The sequence below is a fragment of the Notolepis coatsorum genome, assembly GCF_963971535.1.
Source record: "Notolepis coatsorum genome assembly, chromosome: 5".
NCBI classification, from domain to species: Eukaryota; Metazoa; Chordata; class Actinopteri; order Aulopiformes; family Paralepididae; genus Notolepis; species Notolepis coatsorum.
The window spans coordinates 27,778,896-27,797,028 of NC_140169.1; the positions used below are offsets into that span (position 1 = coordinate 27,778,896).

Genomic DNA, 18,133 nt, shown 5'->3' on the forward strand with positions numbered 1-18,133 from the left:
GAATCAGTACCGAGCAGCAAGAACCACAGTACCCCCTCGACGAAAGAGAAGTGGAAGATGGTGTGCCCGTACTGCGAGAAGGAACACTGGTTGTCACAATGTGACCAGTTCAAGAAGATGACCGCTGAAGAAGTAAGTCACTGGATAAAGTCCAACAGGCGCTGTTACCGATGTGCGCGCAGTCACATGGCAGCCGAGTGCCGCCTAAAGAAGAAGTGTAGTCGGTGTGACGGAGCCCATCTGGATGTCCTACACGACAGTAACAAAAGAAAGCCTGCACCATCCAACAGCACAAAGGCAAGTGTTATGTACATTGACCCCGCTAGCAGCAGCGGCGCCCAGGTGCTCTTAAAGGTGGTCCGTGTAACCCTGAGTTACCAAGACAAGATCATGGACACTTACGCCGTCCTTGATGACGGGTCAGAGAAGACCCTTCTCCTCGCGTCCGCTGCGGCCCAGCTGGGGCTACGGGGGAGCGAGAACCAGATGACTATTCGGACAATAAGACGAGATCTAAAGACGATAAAGGGCGAGAATGTCTCCTTCACTATCGCAGCAAGCGGGCAGCCAGAGAGACGGTACAGGATTACTAATGCTTTCACCAGCCAAGAAATAGGACTATCGCAGTACACCTACCCCATCGCCAAGCTGATGGAGAAATATGTGCACCTGCGTCAACTTCCTATCCCGCTCATAGACGGCGCCACCCCGACCCTGCTGATAGGCTCCGACCATGCAGACCTCATAGTCCCGATAGACCGGGTCCATACAGGACCCAGAGGTTGTCCTGCAGCAGTCGAGACCCGCCTAGGATGGACGTTACAAGGCCCCCTCGCCAAGTCTCTTAACCGAACAGCAGCCACTGGCTGCCTCCACTCCAGAGCGACAGAAGGAGACACCACACTCCTGCAGCATGTAGAGAGGCTATGGACACTAGAGACAATGCCCTTTAAGAACGAAAAGAAAGACATTCGTTCTAAGGAAGATATCTACGCTATAGCCCTCCTCGAGCACGGGACAAAGAGAGTCAACGTCAGCGGAGTGATGAGATACGCAACTCCACTCCTGAGGCGAGAGGGAATGCCCACCTTTCGTGCTACAAAAGAGGCGACGGAGCGGTATATATTGAACACAGAGCGGCGCCTAGCCAAAGACCCCGCTCAAGAAGCTGTGTACCGCGCTGAGATTAACAAATTAATCACAGCGGGACACATAAAGAAAATTGACATTAAAGAGGCCGATCAGACGACCGAATCATGGTACGTGCCGCACCACAAGGTCCACCACAACGGCAAGGATCGCATTGTGTTTAACTGCAGCTACCAGATCGGATCACAAAATCTGAATAAAGAACTCTTGGCCGGCCCAACACTCGGCCCCTCCCTACTAGGCGTGCTACTACGCTTCCGCCAGGACAAGGTGGCTATCAGCGGCGACATCAAAGGGATGTTCCTGCAGGTGAGGCTAGTGGAGGAGGACAAGCCCCTGCTGCGGTTCCTATGGAGAGAGAGGATCGGAGATGAGCACCCAACCATCTATCAATGGGAAGTCCTCCCTTTCGGAACCACATGCAGCCCATGCTGTGCTACGTTTGCACTGCAAAAGCACGTCGCAGAGGACCCAGCAGCAGATGAAGAGGTCCAACAAAGTGTGACAAATAGTTTCTACGTGGACAACTGTTTACAAAGCGTCTCGACGCCAGAAGAAGCCGAGGCTCTCCTACTCAAGCTCCGCGCCTCCCTGATCAAAGGCGGCTTTGATCTCAGGCAGTGGGCCAGCAGCGACCCGCAAGTACTGCGCCGCCTCTCCCCCGAGGACAAGGCCGCAAGCAGCGATACTTGGATGGCGACCATCCCAGGAGAAGCCCAAGAAATGACACTAGGACTAGTCTGGCGCTTCAAAACAGACTCGCTCCATTATAGACACAAACCCCTGATCAAGGAGCAGGGAAGGTCGACGGCAATACCGACCACCAGACGGAGTGTATACAGAACACTCGCCAGACAATATGCCCCGTTGGGATGTATTCTACCTTACACCACCCGGGCAAAGATGATTGTAAGAGCGCTATGGGACAAAGACCAGGGCTGGGACGATCCCATACCCGAACACCTTGCATCCACATGGAGAGAGTGGGAGACGGAACTCCGCTCACTCCCCGGTGTTAATATACGCCGCAGCTACCTCCCACCCACAGTGAGGCCAGAGACATGCAAGATCGACCTGCACGTATTCAGCGACGCCTCCGAAGTAGCCTACGGTTCGGTGGCTTACTTGCGTGCCCAAGAGGAGGGAGGAGAAATACATACTGCTTTCATCCTGGCTCGCTCAAGAATAGCCCCACGCAAGCAACAATCTATCCCGCGCCTAGAGCTCTGCGCAGCCCTAGCAGGAGCGCAGCTCGCCACGTTAATCCAACGTGAACTCACCATTCCGGTGCAAAGAACAATCTTGTGGTCAGACTCCACGACCGTACTCACATGGATCCGGTCTGATTCGTGCAGATACAAGGTCTTCGTGGGAGTCAGAGTCACCGAGATTCAAGAGTTAACAGAAGTAACCAGCTGGCGGTATGTGGACACCAAACACAACCCAGCTGACGTCATCACCCGGGGAATGTCCCTGGATGACCTCACCCGTCCCAATCTCTACAGTGACGGGCCAGAGTTCCTCAAGCTCCCCGAAGAAGAGTGGCCTACACCCACCCCACGGGAGGCGAGCAAAGAGGAGGCAGAGAACAAGAAACCTATGTTCTGTGGGTTGACACACACACTCGTCCCCACAGACCCGGTTCTAGACGATTGCCTCACCCTAGAGGGTGCGCAGCTAAAGACATTTCTGTGGCACCACCCAGAGGTTCAGCCCACAACTGACATTTCAGCAGCTGACTACGAAGAAGCAGAACTCCTACTACAACGAGCCCAGAGAGACTCGTTCCCCGATGAGCTAGCTTGTCTACAGGGAGCAAAGCCCGTCCCATCAGACAGCAGACTGCTTCACCTGGCCCCCGAGAGCGACGCCCATAATCTCATCAGAGTGGGTGGTCGTCTGCGGAGAGCCCCAGACCTACCGGATGACGTTAAGTACCCGATAGTCTTGAACAGCCGACACAAGGTCACAGAGCTGATCATAAAGAAATACGACGAGGATGTGCACCACGCAGGGGCAGAGAGAGTCTTCGCGGAGATCAGACGTCGTTATTGGATACTGCAAGGGAGAGAAGCAGTGCGGCGCTTCCAGCGAACCTGTCTAGACTGCCGTAAGTGGCGCGCGCAGCCCAGTATACCCCGGATGGCTGACCTACCTCCCTGTCGCCTCCGACTCGGCGACAAGCCCTTCCACTCCACCGGTATGGACTGTTTTGGCCCGCTGTATATAAAGAGAGGAAGAGGAACCGAGAAGCGGTGGGGTATTGTATTCAAATGCATGACCACCAGAGCGATACATATCGAACTCCTTCCAACCATGAGCACAGACTCATTCCTTATGGCCTTCCGAAGATTCACATCACGGAAAGGAAAACCGTCTACATTGTTGTCCGATCACGGGACAAACTTCAAAGGCGGAGAAAGAGAGCTGAGAGAGAGCTTCCAAGCTATGGGCCCAGAACTTAAGACCCACCTCGCTCCATCCCAGATTGACTTCCAGTTTAATCCCCCGAACGCACCTCACTTCGGTGGAACCTGGGAACGAGAAGTACGTTCCATAAAGACAGCCCTGTACGCCGTGCTTGGGGCCCAGACTGTGGCGGAAGAAGTCCTAATGACAGTCCTCACGGAGATCGAGGGAGTATTGAACTCAAAGCCCCTCGGTTACGTCTCAAGTGATGTAGCAGATGTCGACCCAGTCACCCCCAACACCCTCTTGATGGGGCGGCTGGACCCCGCGCTATCACAGACAATGTACAGGCCTGAAGAAGCGAACGGCCGAAGAATGTGGAGGTACAGTCAAGTACTGGCTGATAAGTTTTGGAACAGCTTCCTACTCCACTACCTACCGTCTCTACAGACCCGCCAGAAGTGGGTAAAAGAGAGAGACAATTTGACAGAAGGAACAGTCGTCATGATCATCGACCAGTCACTACCCAGAGCTATGTGGCCGGCTGGCCGCGTAAGCAAAGTGATCACCGGTGCCGATGGAAAGGTCCGAGCAGCTGAAGTGCTCGTCCAAGGACGGACTTACACCGACCCATGGCGAGGCTAATAGAACTGCCAAGGCTCCCTGATACTATTGATGACGACCATGACCCTATGACTTTGTGAGTTGACTGACCCTTACAGCGGACATTGAGTAGTGGACAGTGCGGTTAATCTGTCTCTGCTCAGCTAATTAGGTGGGACTAATTAGGGGGCGGCTGTTGTGAAGGATCAGATTAAACCGAATATATATATTTATTTATGGATATATATTTAATAGTATTTGTATATCGTTTGATATCCCTTGTATATTCCTTGTACATATACACTGAATATCCCTTTATTCTACTACAGCCCATAATAGTTCATTCTCTTATTGGACAAAAGGACCAGGCGCCAGGGACAAGCCCCTGGCGTTCAAGTTCAAAGGTACCGACGAGACATGCCTTTACTAGCCTCAGCTCCGCGCAGGAATACGGCTACCGAAAGCAGAGCGGCACTACTTGTCCACTGTGCATATAAATATGGCGCAAGAAATGTAGAATTCCTCTTAGTCCTTTACCCTTCTACCCAACTAAGTAACAAGACGTGAAGCCTCACCCCACGATACCGCGTGCGGTGTAGTACGGCCTGTTTGGCCTTAGAATAGCAGTGAGACCTTGTGCGAATTAATAGCTGAATTGCCAGAGTTTGGCACCGTATTTCTATTAAGTAATAATAGTCTATTATGTATGGTGCATCGTTCGGTTAGAGTTCTAAAGTGAGCAGCACCCCCATCGTTTCCTCGCGTTATCTAGAGTCTTAACCAGGCTGGGCAGACCACGCGTGGTGCTTTCATCCGAGGAGTTCTGGGCGAGGACGAGTGGACCTGCACATTGGATTACCTACCCCGACGACTGCTGAGCCCTATACGGCATGGAATATCTATTTGCTTTGGTGCTTTGATTTGTGGAGCGGATAATCGCCAACACCGGTGAGTGTTGGATTTACCCCGAGAGGAGCCAAGGTGAGACGGCGCTCAGACCAGACTGAGGTCGCCTCGCTTCTTCTTCGTTGTGGACCGACAGCGACAGCTACAGCTATCGTCTACAAGAGAGCCCAAGTGTATTCATCTGTGGATCAAGGTTCCACGGGCACTGTTTTCTGTACCTGAATTCTCCCTGGAAATCGTTGACCAGACGGGATACAGCCGACGGCTCTCCTACCCCCCCTACTGGCTTACAACCGGCGGGACCCCTTCAGTATATTATCCAGCTATAATCATTAAGTGACCATCGCTATAATCCCCTAAGAGCCAGGTTGTATACTTGCTTCCTGTGTAACCAGAGATTGGACATTCAGTGTTGATTTGCATACGAGTACTCATTTGCCTTACAAGAGCATTCAATTCAAATCATAAATGTAATAAGTAATTATTATATGTACCTTTTGCTATATATTAAATATTTGACTATTACCTTTGTGTGGACCTGATTTCATATGTGGGAAAGTGTTCATCATACTTAGATATCGTGTACTGTATGGCCAGTAATTAAAGTACATAAAGCGGTAGTGGTTTAATGATACCATACTTATCAATACAGTCAGGGAATTGTACCCCTCAGTTACAATTACTAATATAAATGATAAACATCAAAGATGATGCACATTCATTCATCATTTCCAGTATGCCTTACCTTCAACTTCCATGTTGATTGTAGTGGAGATGCATCCTGAGGGGTTGGTGGCTCTGACTTGGTAGATGGTGGCATCCGTCTCATCAGCAGCGGTGATGACCAGCTGGTAGTAGCCTCCCTTGAACTCCTGGGCCTTGATCTTGGTTCCATCGGCATGGATCTCCTTTCCAGCTCTGAACCATTTCACCACAGGCTGGGGGTGTCCCACCACCTAGTAATAATAATAATAATAATAATCAAATATTGTTATTATTCATCTATAAAACACTAACATTTATTTTAGGATAGGATGACACCTTTTGAAATATTTTGTCTTGATATGTAGCATTTTGCAAATGTTCCACGTCAAACAAATAAGTGAAATAAAAGGTAGCACAGATTAATCACCTTTGTGACGAGGGTAGCATTGGCGTGGTACTTGATAGTCATGTCCCTGATCTCCTCCCTGAAGGCAGGGGCTTTAGGAGCCTGGTCTGACTTGGGGATGATGGGTGCTGAGATCTCACTCCAGTCGCTCTCACCACCCCTGTTCTCACATTTGGCGCGGAACTCATACTCAAAGCCCTCCAGCAGGCCCGTGACCTCGTAGGAGGTCTCCTGGATCTTCTTGGTGGTCACTGACATCCATTTGTTCTGCTTCTTCTCGCGTTTGTCCAGGTAGTAGTTTGTGACCTTGGCTCCGCCGTCGCTGCTTGGTGGCTTCCAGTGGACGAGACAGGAGTTCCTGGTGGAGCTGGTGATGAAGGGCTGCTGTGGGATGCCAGGTTTCTCTGAAATAACACCATTTAACAATTATTAGTTTTTTTAGGTGAAATGAGAAATCATTTATAGATAAATTATAAATTACTATGGCTAATTTAAGTATCTATAAATTTGCCATCACGTCATATAATTAATTTATATTATATGTTACATGCTCCTTTTGCCTGTAATGTAAACATGTAACACAGTAAAAAATCAGTAACACAGTAATAATGTGAAGTTCCCCCCACTCACCGAAGGGACTCTTGATGATGAGGACTTGCGGGATCTCCAGAGCCTCACTGACTCCATACTGGTTCTGGGCGTAGACTCTGAAGTAGTACCCGGCGTTCTCTGTCAGGTTGATGATACGGCAGGTGGTGCTAGAGACGGAGGAGGACACCAGGTGCCACAGCTCTCCCTCTTTGGCCTCACGCTTTTCAACAATGTAGTTGGTGATCATGGAGCCTCCGTCGTCCAATGGGGCCTTCCAGCTGATGATGACCGTGCTCTTGAGCAAGGCATCGACAACGATGGGGCCCTCGGGGATGCATGGCTTATCTGGAGACGTGGACAAGAAAGGAGATGTTAGGTAAATTATTATTTGATTGAAAAAGATGAAATAAGCTTACAGTATATGTCAAGTCAAGTCAAGTCAGTTTTATTTATATAGCACATTTACAAATGACTAACAGCCAAACCAAAGTGCTTCACATGATAAAAACACATACAATGCAATAAAATACACTAAGATTACAGAAAAAATGGTATAGTACAGTACATATAAGAAAGCAAGGGCAAAGTGCAATATAAAAGAGACAGGAAAATTTGATAAAAAGTCCAGAGTGACAGCGGACGTCATATGTAAATGCTAGGCTAGCTCTGGTCAAAGGCCAGGGAGAAGAGGTGTGTTTTGAGCAAGGATTTAAAAACCTCTAGGTTTTTTTATGTATCATTAGACATAATATATCTCCAATAATAATAATAATAATCTTTAACACATTTTTTATTTGTAATAATAAAAGCAGAGATTAATAAATTACCTTGGATTTCAACTCTCAGCATGGTGTCGACGGTTCCATAGACGTTGCTGAGCTGCACCTTGTAGCGTCCAGCGTTCTTGCTCCTCTGGACGTTCCTCACCACCAGGTGGGTGTAGCTCTCTGTGTTCTCAATGATCACCTGCTCGGAGGCGTTCAGGGGCTTCTTGTCGTAGAACCACATGATCTGAGGGATTGGGCGTCCGATGTAGACGACATGGAGTCTGAGGCTGGTTCCTGTGCCGGCGTTGTACTTCTCCTTCAGAGGGAAGCCGGGGTGGAACTGAGGAGCGGCCTGCAGACGCAGCTTCCCGCTGGTCTCCACCTCTCCGGCCTCGTTGACGGCTCTGCAGGTGTACAGGCCCTCGTCTTCCTGCTCGTCTGTCAGGATGCTGAGGCAGTGGTTCCGGCCGTCGGAGCTCATCTTGTACTTGCGACTTTGGATCAGCTCTTTGCCGTAGCGATACCATTTGATCTCAGGCAGAGGTCTGCCGATGATGCCGCAGGTCAGAGTTCCAGACTCTCCCAGTTTAGTGGTGACGTCCTCGATTTCCTCCTTCAGGCATGGGGCCTCACCCACTGGTGAAATAGAAAGGATTGGTTTAGTCAAATGGAGCCTGATTTCTTTAATACATATAAATATGCATTATACTATAAAAAGCATGTGCTTATTACATGTATAGATATGGTGGAATGTACAGACTAAAGTAAAAATTCTAAAGAATTCGACCCTCACCGCTGAGTTTAGTCTTGATGCCCATGGCGGTCCTGCGAGGTCGGCTGAATCCAGTCTCGTTCTCAGCGAAGATTCTGAACTCGTATTCGGTGGCCTCCATCAGGCCTCCCATGGTGAACTGGCGGTCCTTGGAACGCTCCTTGTTGCACTTCTTCCAGGCGCTCTCTCCAGCCTCTCTGAACTCTATCCAGTAGCCCAGGATCTCCTTGCCTCCATCAAACTCTGGCCTGAGCCAGTGGATGGTGATGCAGTCCTTGGTGACGGAGATGATGTCGATCTCTCCAGGCTGGCTGGGTTTGTCTATTAGAGAAACCAAGATAGGTCATCATCACATTATGTCTCTCACTGAAACAACATTTGAATATTGATTACATTTCAAATTATTACTTCCCTGAGACATTAGAAAAGAGGCCATGAGATACAACAAAAATCTTATTTCAAATAATGTAGAAGCCAATTATAAAAATCTTGATTAATACCTTTGGGTTTTGGATGAAAATAAATAAAATAGCAAATTATTTGTTTCTTGTCTTACATGTTCTGCAATACCTCATTCAAATTACATTCAATGCTGCAATTCTGATTTACATGTATTTGTATTTATGCTGACGGGGGAAAGATATTTAGATCATTAAATTTTGTACTCACCGAATGGATCTTTGCAGACCACAGATTCGGAGGCGGGACCAGATTCACTCTGTCCGATGTCGTTCTGAGCCACGACTCTGAACATGTACTCTGCGTCTGGGATGAGCCCGGTGACGTTGTACATGGTGGTGGTGATGTGGGTCTTGTTGTGACGAACCCACTTCTCTGTGGACACCTCCCTTCTCTCAATGTAATATCCTGTGACCCTGGAGCCACCGTCGTCGCGGGGCCGGGCCCACGACAGAGACACTGTGGTCTTGGTGACATCCATGATCTCTGCTGGGTTGCTGGGTGGCTCTGGTGGGCCTGGAAGACAGAGGAGGTGGCAGGAGAAACATGAGCAGTGTTTCCTTTACAGGTGGCCCACTGCAATATCAGATAGACCCACCACAACAGTATTAACAGTGTGTAGTGTGGTCTGTTCACTGACACAATAACATGTAGTATTAACAGTGTGTAGTGTGGTCTGTTCACTGACACAATAACATGTAGTATTAACAGTGTGTAGTGTGGTCTGTTCACTGACACAATAACATGTAGTATTAACAGTGTGTAGTGTGGTCTGTACACTGACACAATAACATGTAGTAACAGTGTGTAGTGTGGTCTGTACACTGACACAATAACATGCAGTATTAACAGTGTGTAGTGTGGTCTGTTCACTGACACAATAACATGTAGTATTAACAGTGTGTAGTGTGGTCTGTTCACTGACACAATAACATGTAGTATTAACAGTGTGTAGTGTGGTCTGTTCACTGACACAATAACATGTAGTATTAACAGTGTGTTGTGTGGTCTGTTCACTGACACAATAACATGTAGTAACAGTGTGTAGTGTGGTCTGTACACTGACACAATAACATGTAGTATTAACAGTGTGTAGTGTGGTCTGTACACTGACAGAATAACATGTAGTATTAACAGTGTGTTGTGTGGTCTGTACACTGACAGAATAACATGTAGTATTAACAGTGTGTAGTGTGGTCTGTTCACTGACACAATAACATGTAGTATTAACAGTGTGTAGTGTGGTCTGTTCACTGACACAATAACATGTAGTATTAACAGTGTGTAGTGTGGTCTGTTCACTGACAGAATAACATGTAGTATTAACAGTGTGTAGTGTGGTCTGTTCACTGACACAATAACATGTAGTATTAACAGTGTGTAGTGTGGTCTGTTCACTGACACAATAACATGTAGTATTAACAGTGTGTAGTGTGGTCTGTACACTGACACAATAACATGTAGTAACAGTGTGTAGTGTGGTCTGTTCACTGACACAATAACATGCAGTAACAGTGTGTAGTGTGGTCTGTTCACTGACACAATAACATGTAGTATTAACAGTGTGTAGTGTGGTCTGTTCACTGACACAATAACATGTATTAACAGTGTGTAGTGTGGTCTGTTCACTGACACAATAACATGTAGTATTAACAGTGTGTAGTGTGGTCTGTACACTGACAGAATAACATGTAGTATTAACAGTGTGTAGTGTGGTCTGTTCACTGACAGAATAACATGCAGTATTAACAGTGTGTAGTGTGGTCTGTTCACTGACACAATAACATGTAGTATTAACAGTGTGTAGTGTGGTCTGTTCACTGACACAATAACATGTATTAACAGTGTGTAGTGTGGTCTGTTCACTGACACAATAACATGTAGTATTAACAGTGTGTAGTGTGGTCTGTTCACTGACACAATAACATGTAGTATTAACAGTGTGTAGTGTGGTCTGTACACTGACACAATAACATGTAGTATTAACAGTGTGTAGTGTGGTCTGTTCACTGACACAATAACATGTAGTATTAACAGTGTGTAGTGTGGTCTGTTCACTGACACAATAACATGTAGTATTAACAGTGTGTAGTGTGGTCTGTACACTGACACAATAACATGTAGTATTAACAGTGTGTAGTGTGGTCTGTACACTGACAGAATAACATGTAGTAACAGTGTGTAGTGTGGTCTGTTCACTGACACAATAAGATGCAGTATTAACAGTGTGTTGTGTTTCATGTACAGTCCTTTCCACTACTGACTGTGTGTAAAACATTCTATTTAACTGTAATGAATATGACGAGGGACAGTAGGAAATGGAACCAGACACTTACACAGCGGTGTCTTGGGCAGGACAGCCTCTTCAGACTTCAGAGATCTACTGACACCAAACTGGTTTTCAGCAGAGATCTTGAAGTGGTACTGAACGTTCTCCTTCAGGCCCTTCACCACCAGGGCGGTTTCAAGGACCCTGGCGTCTACCGTGCACCAGGCGGCCTTGGGGACCTCCCGTCTCTCCACGATGTAGCCCAGGATGTCTGAGCCTCCGTCGTCTGATGGTGCTCTCCAGCTCACTCTGACGGAGCGAGCCTGGATGTCGTCGAACTCCAGAGGACCTTCTGGGACATCTGGGCGTCCGATCACCCTCACCTAAAGATTAATGTGGAGAAAATCACCATTAGGGTTTATATATATATAGTGTGGTATGAATCAGAGCATCGTCTTTTATGAATATCATGAAATGTCTGTTTAATAATATTCTATTTTAAAGGTACAGTAAGAGATTGCACTACGCATAAAACGTTACTATTTCTAAATGTAATTAGACACAAATGTGTAAATGTGTAACTTCAACAGAGAAGGCAGTGGTGAAGAAGTTGGTCTATATAAACCTTGGCTTACCAACTAGGCTAATTCACTTACTAAATAACTAAGTTACTAACTGACTTGTGTGGTAGTGAAAGGTTAACCTTCTGTAGTGTGGTAGTGAAAGGGTTAACCCTTTGTCGCGTGACAGTGAAAGGGTTAACCTTCTGTATTGTCGCAGTGAAAGGGTTAACATTTTGGTAGTGTGGTAGTGAAAGGGTTAAATGACTGACCTTGATGTAAATAGCCTTCTTGCCACACTTGTTTTCCAGCAGAAGGTCGTAGGTTCCGGTGTCGTCTTTGTGGGCCTCCTTGATGACCAGCTCGGTGACGTCATCGTGGGTAGCGATCATGGCTCTGTGGGAGATGTCCCGGCCATCCTTGGTCCACTTGCAGGTTGGAACAGGTTTCCCCTTGATGGGAATGGACAGACGGAGGACTCCGCCCTGTCGCACGATGTAGACTTCCTCGTATTTTGCATCCAGCTCGTACTCGGGATAGTCTGTAGAGGGAATATCGTAGAACGAGATTAGTTAAAATGTACAGTTTAAAAAAAGAGACATAATACCGTACTATGTATAATATATATATGAATGTAATTATTAGTTAAAGGGACAGAATAAAAGTATTGCTTTTCCCCAAAAACAGATTATGGATTAATGAATGAATCATTGGTGAACATATGGACTAATGTATATGCTCTTACCAAGCATCTGGATGTATGATGTATAATAACATGAATGTGATTATCTCTCTTACCAAGCATCTCCTGGACTTTAACCACTCCAGGCACCTGAGATGGCTCTCCGGCGCCACCGGCGTTGACAGCCATGACCCGGAACCTGTACTCGGCGCCCTGTGGCATGTGGGTCAGTGTGTATTCACAGATCTTGCTGGGCGTGGTGTTGCACTTGGTCCATTCCACCTGATCCACCTTCTGCATCTCCACCAGGTAGCCGGTGACCACAGAACCTCCCTCTTCCTCAGGAGCCAGCCAGGCCAGGGACACAGAGGTCCTGGTGGTGTCTGTCACCTTGGGCTGCACTGGGACACCCGGGGGCTCTGTGTATAATGAGAAGTGGTTAGGTTAACTTTATCATTTCAGAAGTCTGCATTTCACTATGGTGCCCCTAGCTTATGGAATTAACTCCAACAGTCCGTAAAGATTGAAATGCTCCCCTCTGTTAGAGTTTAAGACCTTGATCGCCAACCTTTGTCAATTAAGTTGCATGTGTTTTAATTGATTTGTTATACATTGCTTTTGTCTACCCTCGTCTTGTTGTCTTATTGTTGTGATTTGTATTTAATTTTTTAATTCTTTTTTTAAACAAACATATAAACAAACATGACAACATTATTGTTGTGATTTGATATGCTTAAAATGTGTAGATATACCTGGCCAGTAAAAGTAACTCTGCGTTTAATTGAGACTTGGCTTTTAAATTAAGTTTTACGGTATATATATTATGCTACTACTACAGTACTATATATAATATTATACTACTACTACCATACTATATAAATCAAAAAATGTGCTCTTACCGATGGGATCCATAGCAACAGTGATCAGGGAGCTCTCGCTGGGCTTGCCCTCTCCTCTGGAGTTGATGGCTGTGACTCTGTGTTCGTACTCCTGGCCTTCGATCAGGCCTGAGGATCGGAAGCGGGTCATGGTGACCGGGTTCTTGCTGATCTTCATCCACCTGTTGGACTGTGCCTCCTTACGCTCGATGATGTACCCGGCGATGGTGGAGCCACCCTTGTCCTCTGGAGCTTGCCAGGTCAGGGTCATGCCTTCATGGGTCACATCAAGGACCTCGGGTGTGCTGGGAGCTCCAGGGATGGCTGGAGAGGGAGAAAGATGGAAAGAGAGAGAGATAGGCATGGAGATAGAGGGATGGTGAGAGAGAGAGAGAGAAGGGCATGAAGATAGAGACATGGAGAGAGAGGGGTAAAAAGTGTAAGGGTGAGAGAGAGAAACATAGATCATTGTTAGAATTTCCTCTTATTTGCAAAGGAAAACAATATATACTAGTAATTAAAATCAATATCAAATATAAGAAATTAAAGGTTAAGAATTTAAATCCATGTGACACATGAGTCCAGGAACTTACTCTTGGCGCTCTTGCATTCCACCACCTCAGATTGCAGGAAGCCTCCGACGCCGAATCGGTTCATGGCGGCGACGCGGAACACGTACTCGGTTCCCTCACTGAGTCTGGTGTACTTGAAGCAGGGTCTGGTGACGGACTCGGAGACGGTGGACCAGCCAGGGCGGTGGGCTTCACGCTGCTCCACCACGTAGCCGCTGATGTTGGCGCCTCCGTCTTTCTCTGGGGGTTCCCAGCTGGCGGTCACTGAGACTCCATCATTCTCATCGATCCTCACTGGACCCACTGGGAGACCAGGTTTGTCTGGGGGGAGAGATGGAGAAGGTTTATGATCTGTAGCATGGGTTCTACACTTTTAGTCTGGGTGGAGAGATTGAGAAGCTTTTTGGGTTATGCCATATTACTACATACATACAAATGTTGTGTATACCAGGCAGTCCCATGTAGAAAACCTGTAAAACTTGCTTACCAAGGATGATGACCTTGAAGGTCTCGGTTGCCACGCCGACTTCATTCTTCACTTCCAGAGTGTAGTCTCCGGTGTCATTGATGGTGGTTTCTCTGATGATGAGATGTGTGTATTTGCCATTGCTGTCGATCTTGATGCGGTCCAGGCTGTCCTTCATCTTAGCACCGGCGAAGGACCAGGAGCAGACAGGAGGAGGGAGGGCCTTGATGGGCAGGTTCAGGTCAATGGGTTTGCCCTTGTGAATGTGGACGATCCTCTGAGGGATGCTGGTAATGTCGATCTTTGGCTTCACTGTAAACATTTGGAGAAAATAATATTGAGATGTGAGGTAAAGCTTTCATTATGTCACATTCTTATTTTACGATTATTTCAGGGTTCCCACAGACATTGCAAAATTTAATTCAATGACTTTCAATGACTTTTCCAAGCACTATTTTTCATTTTAAAAGGGCATTTAAAAGGATAAAAACTTTTAAATGCAGTTAAAAAAAAGAAAATCTGATCCAATATTTATGGCTTAAAACCAATTTCCGACAATTAGTTACACTTTAGAAAGTTTAGATACAAAAATTATATTTCTTGATTCAGAACTATTAAATTTGTATCATGGGTGAACAAAACTTTCAATGCAAATGGTTAATTTGAATTTCAATTACTTTTTAAGCATTGCAAGGCACTTTAATAAGTTAGGACATGATATTTCTGGCTTAAAATACATGGGTATAGAGCAGGGCCCTCATTCATCAACGTGTTCTACGCACAGATTTGTGCTTACCCTGTGCGTACGATCATTTCTAAGCAAAGAGTGGGATTCATCAATTTCAACTTGAACTTGACTTCGTGCTTATATTTACGCACAGCTCGGACCATGCGTACCTGGCGCCCAGTGGTAGAATATATTATTACAACAAGGAAATGAGCTTCTGTGCATAATAACACTGGATGTTCTGTATGAACCGTAATTCATTATAGTTCATTGTAAAATAGCAACAGTAGTGTAATTATGGTCAAAACCCTATAAATAGCATTTGGAATAATAGATCTTTCTCTCAGAATGAATGCAGCATGGTTTATATAGCGTTATCGGAATATACGGGGTGTAGGCTACTGACTGACTGCGCTCCGCGTAGCTTGATTGATTGATTGATTGAAAAGTTTATTAACAGATTGCAGAATGGGTACAGTACAGTACAGCTCAGTACATACAATTGTTAATTGGGGATGCAGACCAGAGAAAGACTTTCGTCTCGTTTACATCAGGGTCCCCCATTTTCAATTCATCATAAATCATAAAGCTCAACTCGTTATTATTTTGCGCAGACCGCAGAAACACGGGAACGTTTTGATTATATTTAAAAGGCTTTACGTTAAACGAAACAAGTGGAATTTCGAAGCTGTAAGCAGAATACAAGTCATATGAATATAGTGTTCTTCCCCCTTTTTACTGTATAAGAAAGAATAGAAAACGCATTGCAATGACACCAGATAGTGGACAGACTATGTATATGATGGGATTCAAGTTCATGTATTGAAAGGCAGGCTACATCATACATGCAGTGAGATTCATTGTTCTTGTATATGCTCTCGTATTATTGTTTATATAGGCTACCCAATACTGACATCAAAATAGATTGTAGTATGCCTCTAGAAATCATATGCAGCAGGTAGAAAATTGACGGGAGATCCATCGCGATTTGGAATAAAATTGAGGAGAACTTTAATCCCTGGGTATTAATCAAACAACACGGGAAAAGGCAGTCATATTCCAGCGCGGTCTTTATTAGCCGACAACAAAATAGATGCCTCTAAAAATCATATAGCCAATCGAACACAACTAATAAAGGCATTCATATTACAGCACGGTTATAATGACACAAAACCAACGCCAAACAGTGGTCAACGAACGGTCTTTATTAGTATTTTGAGCTGTCCAGGCAGAATTGCAGCAATGGTCTTAGGGAGCCGTTGATATCTGACATCACCGTTTACAAGTCCGCCTTTTATTTATCCCATAATACGCGATAGTGTCTTCTTGGTTCGACAGCAGTGAACAATCTCCGTGGAGTTTCTCACAGTTCCGCTCGGGTCAGTCCATTATTTCACATCCCATGGGGGGTGTTTCCTCACTTTCATGACCATATATGGATAATCATGCACGAGCATTGACGGTAGAACAAAGTGGTATTCATCAACACGGAGGAGCATAGAGCCTGCGTACGCACGTGTGATGAATCCCGACTTCCCTGTGCGTACACTGGTTCTACATTCCGTGCTTACGTGTGGAAATAGAACATGTTCTACGCACACATTGATGAATGAGGGCCCAGGTCTTGAGACCACCAAGAGGGGGCAACAGAGACAGGCTCTTGCTACAAAGGGAATGCTTTTATATACATTTTCTGGATTGTTTAGAACTTTAGAGCCTAGAGGCCTCAATGAGGAAAATGTTTTGACCTGTTTCATTTGATTATTTCATTTCATTCAATTGTTTATTATTTATTTTCATTTATCATTCTTTATATTTATAATTGAAAGATGGCTTATATGGGTCATGAGTGTTTATGTTTAGAGTTTAAGATGTAGGCCTACTCTGTATATAAAAAAATATATATATATAAATATATATAGATATATCTCTTTGTGATTTACATGTTTCTTTTTGATTTACATCTTTCTTTTTGATTTACATAATTCTGAAAAGGTTGTGCTTGTAAGTGGTATTTTGTACTTTTTTGCAGATCTCTTGTGGGAATGTGTTGTCACTTCCTATGTTGTCACTTCCTGTTTGTCTTGTATATACTAGGGTCACTTACCCTTCATGCTTCATGCAAGCCATTCTGAAGAAGGTGTGTTCACACCGAAACATCATGATTACAGGCTGCCAATAAATTTGGAAAAACCTGGAGTGCGTGCCTGGACATTGTTTCCCTATTTTTATGTAATTACTTTTTAAGCACCTTGTTAAAATGTTTTGCTGTTTTGTAAAAAATCAAGCACTTTAAGCACTTCAAGGACCTTGTGCGAACCCTGCTTTCATTATGTCACATTCTTATTTGACGACTATTTGCATCGTGGTGCTGGATGGAAGGTGAACTCACCCTTGATGTCCTGGATGGTGACTGGCGTGACAGTGTCCATGGGCTCGCTGGCTCCTCTGCTGTTCGTGGCTCTGACTCTGAACAGGTACTGCTCGTTCTCCGTCAGAGCCGTGATGGTGTGGTGAGATGCGGAGGCCTTGACCGTAGCCACAGCGCTCCACTTGTCGGACCCCACGATACAGGTCTCCAGGATGTAGCCCGACACTCTGCTCGCGCCGTCGTAGAGCGGCTTGTCCCAGTGCAGGACGACGGAAGCCTTGTTCACGTCCGTGACGCTGAGGTTGAGAGGCACAGAGGGCACGTCACACACCAGCACGGCCTCGGGCGTCTCGCAGGGCTCTCCGATGCCGTAGATGTTCTCTGGGAGGACTCTGAAGAAGTAGTGGACTCCCTCCTCCAGACCGGTGATCCTGAACAGGGTCTTCCTGCACTCCGTAGTGACCGTCTTGTAGGATTTCATGCTGGCTTCGCGTTTCTCAATGATGTAGTTGCTGACATGGGCGCCGCCATCGATGCTGGGGACGTCCCAGGTGATGACGACAGACTCCTTGGTGTAGTCCTTCACCTTCACAGAGCTGGGAGGCCCAGGAGTGTCTGTGTGAATGGAAAGCAGGTGCTTAGTTTATTCATTTAATTAGTTGATTATATCAATAAAAACATTTTCTTAAAAGGGGTTTAGTGGTTCTGTGTAGTCCAATGGGTAGACCAAGGCACTGACTACTCAGTAAGGGTTGAAGGTTCAATTCCAATTGTCACCCATACTGTTAATAATAATAATAATTTAGGACCTGCTCAGAGGTCATTAATCGGCATGCATGCG

General features: G+C 45.9%; 1 protein-coding gene across 1 annotated transcript in view; it reads right to left on the reverse strand.

Annotated features, from left to right (window-relative positions):
- Nucleotides 1-18,133, reverse strand: part of LOC311228136 (titin-like) — a gene marked incomplete at its 5' end in the record, with an annotated part of 313,904 nt that overhangs the window by 12,465 nt on the left and 283,306 nt on the right. The window contains 13 exons of the mRNA XM_084314051.1: nt 5,813-6,023; nt 6,200-6,582; nt 6,809-7,114; nt 7,597-8,172; nt 8,330-8,629; nt 8,978-9,283; nt 11,104-11,419; nt 11,869-12,137; nt 12,395-12,697; nt 13,178-13,480; nt 13,750-14,049; nt 14,216-14,506; nt 17,314-17,907. Of these exons, the coding sequence (XP_084170177.1) occupies nt 5,813-6,023; nt 6,200-6,582; nt 6,809-7,114; nt 7,597-8,172; nt 8,330-8,629; nt 8,978-9,283; nt 11,104-11,419; nt 11,869-12,137; nt 12,395-12,697; nt 13,178-13,480; nt 13,750-14,049; nt 14,216-14,506; nt 17,314-17,907 (4,458 nt within the window). The remainder of the gene's footprint in view (nt 1-5,812; nt 6,024-6,199; nt 6,583-6,808; nt 7,115-7,596; nt 8,173-8,329; nt 8,630-8,977; nt 9,284-11,103; nt 11,420-11,868; nt 12,138-12,394; nt 12,698-13,177; nt 13,481-13,749; nt 14,050-14,215; nt 14,507-17,313; nt 17,908-18,133) is intronic.